This window comes from Etheostoma cragini, chromosome 21 (genome assembly GCF_013103735.1).
Source record: "Etheostoma cragini isolate CJK2018 chromosome 21, CSU_Ecrag_1.0, whole genome shotgun sequence".
Lineage (NCBI taxonomy): Eukaryota > Metazoa > Chordata > Actinopteri > Perciformes > Percidae > Etheostoma > Etheostoma cragini.
Window position 1 is genome coordinate 10,571,094 of NC_048427.1, and position 10,359 is coordinate 10,581,452.

Genomic DNA, 10,359 nt, shown 5'->3' on the forward strand with positions numbered 1-10,359 from the left:
TACTATACTATGACTTTTTCAGTCAGTATAATTTTTTCAATATGCTACAATATGACATTTGTCAACATACTATACTATTTCTTTTTTGACATTTTTCAACATACTATACTGTGAGCTTTGTCGACATACTATGCTATGACTTTTTTTCAACATAATCTTTTATGACTTTTTCAACATTCTATACTATGATTTTTCTTACTAAATTGTAACTTTTTTGATATACTATACTATGACTTTTTTCGACACTATACTATGATTTTCTTTCAAACTTTTTGACATACTATACTATGACTTTTTTTTTACTTTTTTCAGACAATATGACATTTTTGACATACTAACACTGACATTTCTCTACATACTATACTATGACTTTTTTTGACATACTATAATATGATTTTTTTGACATAATACACCATGACATATTTTGACATACTATACTAGGACAATTGTCGACATGCAATACTATGACTTTTTATGACTTTTCTCAACATATATACTATGACGTATCTGACATGCTATACTATGAGTTTTTAGAATTATTTTGCCATGCTATACTATGACTTTTTACGACATACTATACTATGACTTGTTAAAAAGAAATTCAGTCAATATGACTTTTTTGACATATTATTTGGTGACTTTTTCAACATACCATACAATGAGTGTAGTTTACAATTTTTGACATCCTGAGACTTTTTTTGTGACATTTTACAACAAGCTTTGACTTTTTAGAAATTTTTCAGTCAATGTGACTTTTTGACATTCTATGACTTTTTTCAACATACTATACTATGACATTTGCTGACATGCTATCCTATGACCTTTTGTGACCTTTGACATACAGTAATGAGTTTTTGACATTTTTCGACATACTATTCTATTACTTTTATCGACACTACACTGACATTGTTTAACGTACAATAGTATGCCTCTTTCAAATTATTTTGACATGCTATACTAGGACTTTTTTCGACATACTATACTATGACTTTTTTTTAAAACTTTTTTCAGTCAATATGACTTTTTCAACATATTACACTATGACATTTCTCAACATACTATACTATGACTTTTTTCATTATACTATACTATGACTTTTTTCATCATACATCAGTCAGTATACATTTTTCAATATACTATAATATGACATTTGTCAACATACTATACCATGACTTTTTTGACATTTTTCAATGTACTATACTGTGACCTTTTTCGACATACTATGCAATGACTTTTTTTCAACATAAACTTTTATGACTTTTTCAAAATTCTATACTATGATTTAATTTTTGACATACTATGACTCTTTTGACATACTTCAATATTACTTTTTTACTTTTTTCAGTTAATAGCACTTTTTTGACATACAACACTATGACATTTGTAGACATACTATACTATGACTTTTTTGTAACTTTTTCGACATCCTATATTGTAGGTTCTTTTATATACTATGACTTTTTTCGACACACTATACTATGATTTTCTTTCAAAATATTTGACATCCTATCCTATGACTTTTTTCAGTCAATGTGACTTTTTTGACATACTACACTGACATTTCTCGATATACTATACTGTGACCTTTTTCGACATACTGTACTATGATTTCTTTTGCATACTAAGACTTTTTTGACATACTATGACTTTAAAAAAAAATTTCAGTCAATATGACTTTGACATACTACACTATGACATTTGTTGACATACAATGCTATGACTTTGACATTTCTTGACACGCTACACTATGACTTTTTATGAATTTTTTCATTATACTATACTATGACTTTTTTCAACATGCTATGACTTTTTAACTTTTTTCAGTCAATATAACTTTTTTGACAGACTACACTATGACATTTTTCAACATGCCATTTTATGACTTTTTAAATATTTTTTACAGTCAATATGGTTTTTCTAGACATATTATACTATGACATTTGTTTATATAGTATACTAGGATTTTTATTAGACATTTAACGTCATACTATACTATGACTTTTTCCAACATACTATACTATGACTGTTTTCGACATACTGTGACTCATTAGGACTTTTTTCTGACTCTACACATGCATTTATCAACATGCAATACTACGACTTTTTCAACAAAATACATCATGAAATATTTCAACATGCTATACTATGACTTTTACTTTTTCCGGCATTCTAAACCGTGATGTATTTCGCCATACTATACTGTGATTATTTTCGACTTTTATTATTTTTTGTTGGTCCTGGGACACGTTCTCATGTCTCAGCATATTATTTGGAATTGTTTTCTTATTTTTTAAATAAAAACATTTGATTTGATTTTTTTAACCAGCTTGTGGGCAGTGCTGATAAAGCGGCTGCATGTGTTGTTCTGCATACTACAGTACGGCTTGCATCGGGTGTTAAAACCAACTGTATCAAAACACAGAACCTGGCTACTATTTAACAGAATTATGAGACTTTCTCACAGGTTATAAAAGTGTCCCACTTCCATACTGATAAATGCCATGGATGGAGAGCAGTTGGAGCTCTGGAAACCGAGGGAACTGGCCCTCCTATGATTGGTCACTTTCAAGGGGATCCCACACAACGACCTCCTTAGTTTACCTTGATTGACAGCTATCATTCAGGAAGCTCAAAGTTATTGCAGGCTACTGGCCAGTTAACTGTTTTTCTGTCTTAATTAACGATGTAGCGCAATATAGCACTGTAAATAAAGGACTGTATGCGTGTCTCTCATCTGTTGTGATATGTGTGATGCTTTTGAAATTGTTATGAATCCTTGATGTATAAATTATGCCTCTAACATTAAAACTAACATATGCTAACATGGCTGTGAGCAGGGTGCAGTTTTCTGGGGGGATGGGAAGTATTTCCCCCTTTCTTGTCTACATTTTCTAGCCTCAGCTAAATTAACTTCTTTTATCATTTTTCTTTAACATACTGTTCTATGACTTTTTTGTTTACATGTTAAACCACTGGTTCTCAAAGTTTTAATGACTGACAATTTAGAGAGGCAGCACATCAGGGCTGCACAAGAAAAGTGTACATATAAAGCAAGGTGTGTTAGGGTGTAGTCATAGTTCAAAGTGTATTGGTGAAATACTGGTTACACAAGTGCATACAGTCATTTAATTGTGCCATAATATAAAATATAATAACAAAGAATCAATTTATAGTTTCTAGAGGTCTGACGAGATCTCGCAAGTTTAAACCTGACAAGATTTCTCAACAAGGTAAAAAGCTTTTTGCGATAACTGTACACAAGTGCAGAGCAGCAGCCTTGAAATCAGCCTAGAAAACCCCCTTGCCGTTCTCCAAAGTTGACTTTGAGTTTACTTTTACAACTACTGGCGGAAAACGCTTAGTCATGTTGTAACCTTGGTTCTCTGAGTGAAGAGACTCTCTCTCCATCATGGAATAACTAACAGTGTAAGTGTTAGTTTTACAGGAGAGAAGCCAGTCATTTAAGTTTATGGCACAACCTTTCAATGCTCGGTTTTCATTTTGTGACTTTCCATTGAATAAAGGACTATTTTCAAGTCCTATTTCTCATTGAAGTTTTCTGAAAAATAGTGTTAAATCTTGTTTCGTCTCAACCTCGTGAATCCAATCTTGTGTCTCGTCTCGTCTTGTCTCGTGAGCTGGATGTCTTGTCACACCTCTAATAGTAGACTAATAACAAAGAGTTCAAATGTGTGCCTGTGTTATAGGAAACACAACTATTGTTTCTAGATCCTGTGTATTATTGATAATACTCTTAAAAAACCTTGCAATGGATAAGTCACTCAATTCGTTTTCTTGTGCTTTGTTCCAACCCTGTCAGTCTGAATTATGTTGTATTATTACAGTGGTCCAAGTAGTTATCACAAACTAATACTGCTTAGTTGTGCTTACAATCAATGTATAGTAAATGTAATGGAAAATGGAAAAAATGTGAAATGATGAAGGTATGAGTTGCAGTGCTGTGATTATCAATCTAAACCTACAGGCTGGCAAAAGGCCTTATTTATGTAAAATATCCTATATGCAGTAACAAGGCTTGCAATGGTTAAGTTAAGTTATGAAGTTAAAAAATACTTAGGTTTAGGCTATCTTGGAAATGTTTGAGATTTCCTAAAGGTTTGGTGGGATTAAAGTTAGGGCAATACTTCTTTTCAGTCTTTCAATAAGACCACTAAAAAGATCTTTTCTTGTTTGAATCTCTGACCTCCATGGAAGGCTGCTCTGCTCATCAGGTTCTCCCAGTCTGAACCCGCTCCCAGCAAGGCGTCCAGTGCTATCATCGGAGCGTCATGTCCGCTGTCTCCCGCCCAGCCCGAAAGGCTGAATTTTTTGTAGGCTTCGTCTCTCTCGGCTGGTCCGTAGGAAGAGGGCCAAATCACAGGGCCTATCCCACTCGAGATTCCCCTCAAATCCAGGTACCTGTTGTCAGAGGTAAGACATTTTCTGATATCGGCACTATGCTTCAATATTATGTAATTCTGCAAAAGTGCATTCAGGTTCATAGACATCCTCTATCCTTTTTACTGTATGTACATGTCTGTAGGTGGAAACAGATGTTTATGTTTGTGGTAATTAAATCCACACACTTATCCTTTAAAACAGAAAAGTAATATATTTATGTATGGATTTTATATTGTCATCAGGAGCCATACTTTATAATTAAAATGACCTCATATGGAGCTAGAACAGTGACAGTAACCTGTGGTATTGAAAATAAAATTTGGCATTGAAACAACAAATATTGGCATTGAAAAATATTGAACTGAAGTATAAAACACAAACATCAAAGAGTAATAATCTCATAATCCTATGATATTATTTCACTTTGACATTTGTTTGCATCATGATGGGTTTTTCAATGTCAATGTACATTTTTTCTTGATGTCCGTGTCTTTTTAATGACTTAGTTTTTTTTTTTACGCTGTCAAGATTTTAACAATGTCACTGTTTTCAGTTTCAACTTTCTGTCACTGTTTTGGCATAGGGAGGAGGCCTGAGGGGAGGGATAAAGAGGGCGTGGCTTGTGGGAATTTACATAGGCTACTGGCGAGAGACCGCACCTCCATAGGAATCCTGCCATTTTTTCACACAGAAGCAGGCTGGTTTAGTGTTAACTTTTAATGTAGTTTGTCAGTGAATGCGTACAGCTTTTTAGTAAGTGTGTGACTTGCCTAGAAACCTATTATATGAAAAAATGGCCGATATGAACAGACTTACTTGAGATTTGGAGGTTCCAGGTGAACGTGTGGAAGACATTGCAGTTATGCTGTTTTAACAACTCTGGGAGGATTCATCTGGAGGTGTGGTCTCTCGCCAGTAGCCTCTGTAAGTTACCCGTAAACCACGCCCCCTTTATCCCTCCCCTCAGGCCCCTCCTCCCTATGCCAAAACAGTGACAGAAAGTTGAAACTGAAAACAGTGACATTGTAAAAATCTTGACAGCGTAAAAAAAAAACTGTCATTGAAAAGACACGGACATCAAGAAAAAATGTACATTGACATTGAAAAACCCATCATGATGCAAACAAATGTCAAAATGAAATAATATCATAGGATCATGAGATTATTACTTTTTGATGTTTGTGTTTTATACTTCAGTTCAACAGTGTTCAATGCCAATATTTGTTGTTTCAATCATCTATTAACCTTGAGACTGTAATACGTTAATAGAAAACTGCTGATGTTGGAAACCTAGTCTGAATACAGCATGACAGCCAAGCAAATCCTAATTTCAGCATACTGTACCCCTGCCACATGTCACAGAAGTAGTCCCAGTCTCTCTCTGTCTCCTCTACGGCGAATCCTCGACCCTGCACAAAGTTCTTTGCTATTGGACACGCCTCGTTGATCAGGCCCAGACCCCAAGTTGTGATTGGCCTGTGCTGGACAGCATAGGCAGCAAAAAGGGCTGATGCTACGGCTCCCAGGAAACCAGTGGGATGAGGATGGGTCATCCTGCCTGTCTCCACGGCAACCGCCACCAACGACAACAGCTGGTCAGGCTTTGGATACCTGGTGGGGACAAAGTATTAAAGTCCTTATCAACAGTTATTATAGAGGATATTTAGCTGAAGGTTTCTCTATAAACCTAATGAGGTCACACAGCAGAGAAATAAGAATTTTCTTACTTACTTAATTATTGTCATGCTTGAACTGACTCCTCGTCATGCTATTCTGCTTATTCCACTGTTGCATTTATTATAATTACTTTAGATAAGAGCAGTAGCTGCATGCCTCAATTGCAAATTCAAATGTTCAATTTCACGTTTTGTATGTGTCCTAGGGTGACCAAAACAATGTGCATTTTGCAACTTCATTTTATTGTGCCTCTTCATCCTAAATAAAGCTGAAGAGAGTTTATTTTCTACAATTTGAAAACAGATGAATCCCTTTCTATCTATTACTGATGGATTCCTCTCCACAACCAAATATAGTCACTTTTGAGCTGAAACGATAGGTGGATTCATTGATTAATCAATCAACAGAAAATGTATTGCAACTACTTTGTTGACTGATTGATCATTTTTATTTATTTGATTTGCCTTTATTTAACCAGGAAGAGACTCATTGACATTAAAAGTCTATTTTCAAGAGTGTCCTGGCCATGACAGGCAGCAGTACAATCACACATACTGTACATACAAACACAAAATACTCACTGGACATTATTCTGCACTACGCTTTATTATTTATTACTCTGTTTCACCTCTAATTGTGCAATATTTCATTTGGATTCATCCACACCTTTACTATCTGTACATCTGTGTGTATATACTGTATCTTTATAGAAGGATGTTTATTGTGTAAATATGATTGATTCATTACTAGTTCTATTCTATTTTTTTTCTATTTTTTTAAACTCATTGTATATATTTTTCCTATGTCTACTTAATGTGTATTTGTGTTATACTGATGAGTGTATTTTTTTTTATTTTGAGCGGCTGTAGCACAGGAATTTCACCATTGCAGGATTAATAAAGTCCATCTTATCTTATCTTAATACAAAAAAACACTAAAAACATAAAAAACCTGAAACAGCAAATCCCTCAAAGTCAACCCCAATCCTAAACACATAAGACAATACATCCAAAGTTAGATGTGATTGCCTCCAAGTCAATCAACATCCTCTTAAAAGCGACCAATGAGACCAACTCATTACGTTTCATGGATTTCTTGTTCCTGTGTAACTTGTTCCAGGTAGGGGGAGAAGCAAACTTAAACCCCTTTTTCCCCAGCTCAGTTCTAACCTTTGGAACAGACAGAACAAAAAGATCCTGGGAACGAAGATTGTAAGTCCCGACACTATTTACATAGATATGGGTCAGAGGGTAGGATGGAAGTAGACCTAAAATAGCCTTGTATATGAAGATATGCCAGTGTTGAAGTCTCCGTGTTGACAGAGAAGGCCATCCAACACATTCAAATCGTGTTTCAGCAAAAATGTCGGATTCCTGTCAGTAACATAAAAAGGGCCACTCTTTCTCACTTTAAAAACATATTAAGAGTTAGAGGATTTATATAACAGGATGATTCTTCTTAGAAACATACACAACCAGGCAAGATAACTGTAATGCTCTTCTTGCTGGCTGATGATGTCAGATATGTCATAACTGTGTCCCCATCAAACTGAAAGCATTTTTTTTTCCGCAGGCCTATTTAGTTTACTTGTAAATAAATGTGCTATATAAATAACATGTCCTTACAGATTACTTAGGTGAATTAATTTGGTGGAACACCTGCCATTTAGAGATATTAATTGACAATATAGTGCCACTCAAATCGAAATCAATTTGTAAAATATTTCCTTATCTCTTATCCTTTTCCCTTGGCAAGTCATTAAGTTGCCGTGCATGCTCAGTAAAGCAATACTGCCTGTTAAGTGACAATTAAAAATAATAACCAAACTCGAGGAGGGCTCAGCCTGGAGTGCACAAGAATTAGACAAAGTTATTATGTTTTTATTACCTGAGACCAATGCACATAGACCTCATGGCTGCTCCACAACCTGTCCCCCTTGGATTATAGGGCACTCTATAGCCCCCTTCCTCTCCTGGCTTCAGCTGGGAGACTCCTATAAGAGCAAGAACAATGAGAATCAAAAGACAAACAGGGAATGGAAGTCAAATCTCTGCCATCATTACTACATATAAATGTGATTTGGTTTTAAAATGAAGACTTACCCAGAATGCTTGAAAACCCTGGTGCCCTCCCTTCCATGTCTTTCATCCCCTCCACATATCGAGCAGCCACCTCATGCATGAGTTCCTCCCCAGCCTTCCCTACGAGGGTGACAATGCAAAGTTTACTTGTTTAAACTGCAAGCACTGTCCCCATTAACTTTTTAAAGATGTAAGGAACCTACTAACAAGTCTGTTTGTTTGCCATATCACAGTAAAGGTCTAAAAAATTTTCTTTCCCTTGTGCTGAGCTGTAATAGAGCAGCAAATCACGGCAAGACTATAAATCACATTTAACCTTTAGTTTTGAGGAGGGTGTGATGCGTGTCCTGATGAGGCCTCAGCAGAACAACACTGACTATCAGATCAATCCACTAAACTCCTTGTCTGAAACAAAATGAACTTAAGGAGAGACAGAAGCTAGAGGGAGCAAATGGGTTCAATCATTTTGACCTTACCAGTTGCCAGTCCTTCAGCTGTTGCCAGATGCAGAATTGTGTCGTCGCTCACCGGCCAGTCAGGGAGCTCGACCTTTATGTTCTTCAGACCGCCAAGCTCTTTCAGCTCCTGCAAGGACAAAAAGGATGGGTTTTAACATTTTGGGTTAAAGACATCTCTAGCAGTGGTTTCGTTTCATCACAAATTCAACCTTTCTTTTAATGTTGGTCCTGCACTGACCTGATGGATAGCTGGTCCCGACTTATTGAACTCCCAGCGCTGGTTCCTGTATCCCAGAGCATCACCGACACCACTCAGCAGCATGGCTGCCTTATAGTGCTCCACTGTAGTAGATCTGTTGGGACAAAGGTGATTATTACCACTCTGTTTACAAATGCACAACACTTTGGCCTAAGCCAATAGAAAACCTTAACTCAAGATGCTCTTCTTAACAGTCCCTTTTCACTGTCCGTAAAAAGGAAACTGTAAAGACTTAAAGACTTCTTCTGTACAGAACACATGTTGTGTGGCTGATAGTTACGTTTAGAAGTCAGAGAGATTAAATCTGTTCAGATCACGGATCATCTACAATGTGTTGTTTATTAAAATCAGCAACAGATCGCATGTGGAGCACTTTGCCAGCTACTCTTTCATAATTAAAACAACTAGAGACTGTGTACAAGCCGCTATGTGGGTCTGATTATATTTTATTAAATCGGAATCGCACTGCAGTGTTTTTGTCACTTCCTGTCCAGCCTAAAGGCGGCTGGAAACTGTGCGACTTTACCGCAGCTTTATGTCATCGCCCCCGCCGGCCCTCGTCTACTTTACAGGCGAGGCGCAGTTCATCTCGAACGAGCCTACTACCATGCCCACTTTCACGTGATTCGATGTTATGGCGCGCTGCGTTAGACTGTTCAGACTTATATATTTTCTCACAAAGGTGGCTACGAGTTCGAATCCAAGTTGTTATTAAAAAGAAATTCCACTTTTAAAAGGGCAAAATACTTTTCTACGGGACATGTGTTTACTTAAACCAGCTCTGAAGACGACTTGGCGTATTCAATAAAACGTATTATAGAAAAAAACCGGAAGAGCAACGCTGCCTTACGCTGTTTTCCTCAACACGTTCCAAACGCGACTGACAAGTCTCCTCAGACTAGACTCCGAAGACAAATCAGAGAGATGACGTACAAGTCGTTATGTTGAACATTTTATTGACAACTTAACAAAAAGGCTTTCACGCGGAAAGTTACGTATTCCCTTCCCGTTTTCAACAGTCACTACGACAACAACAACAGACGCATTTGGCCGACTGTCGCAAGTTAACATGGACTCTCGTTAAACCGGAACACCGGGTACAAGCTAGGCCTTGTCTTCCTGCAGTTGTGACTCTAATTTGCAGACTTGGCATCATGGGGGAAAGAGTAATAATACAGTATATGCAAACAGCCCCTTGACGTAGCCTATGTTCCTAAATTAAGGTATATTTACACTGTTCTTCTGACCTGTCATGATATAGGCCAATCATTACTTCAAACATCAACATAAACAAGTCATGTTAAACATGAAGGTAGGCTACTCTCTGGCTTTATTTGAGAATAATTTAGGTAAAAATCCTTCCTCCATGCAGTGGAAGACTCACCGGTTCATTGTAGCCATCGTTTTCCGGTGTCGTGCCAATGTACTTATCCCCGCCAGGATCTGTATCCCCTGGCCGCGGGAGCGCGCATGCACACAGAGC

The 10,359-nt window shown here is 36.8% G+C and overlaps 1 protein-coding gene across 4 annotated transcripts in view; it reads right to left on the reverse strand.

The window, feature by feature from the left end:
- adprh (ADP-ribosylarginine hydrolase) overlaps nt 1–10,359 on the reverse strand; it is a 17,664-nt gene that overhangs the window by 6,354 nt on the left and 951 nt on the right. The window contains exons 2-8 of one of the 4 annotated variants that reach the window (XM_034861194.1): nt 10,261–10,285; nt 8,856–8,970; nt 8,636–8,744; nt 8,181–8,279; nt 7,966–8,071; nt 5,746–6,012; nt 4,205–4,419 (exon numbers count right to left, since the gene is read on the reverse strand). In XM_034861194.1, the coding sequence (XP_034717085.1) occupies nt 4,205–4,419; nt 5,746–6,012; nt 7,966–8,071; nt 8,181–8,279; nt 8,636–8,744; nt 8,856–8,970; nt 10,261–10,277 (928 nt within the window). In that variant the 5' untranslated portion in view covers nt 10,278–10,285. Of the gene's footprint in view, nt 1–4,204; nt 4,420–5,745; nt 6,013–7,965; nt 8,072–8,180; nt 8,280–8,635; nt 8,745–8,855; nt 8,980–10,123; nt 10,162–10,260; nt 10,291–10,359 lie in introns of those variants that run through there. The other 3 variants (XM_034861193.1, XM_034861195.1, XM_034861192.1) reach the window with 3 other exon arrangements.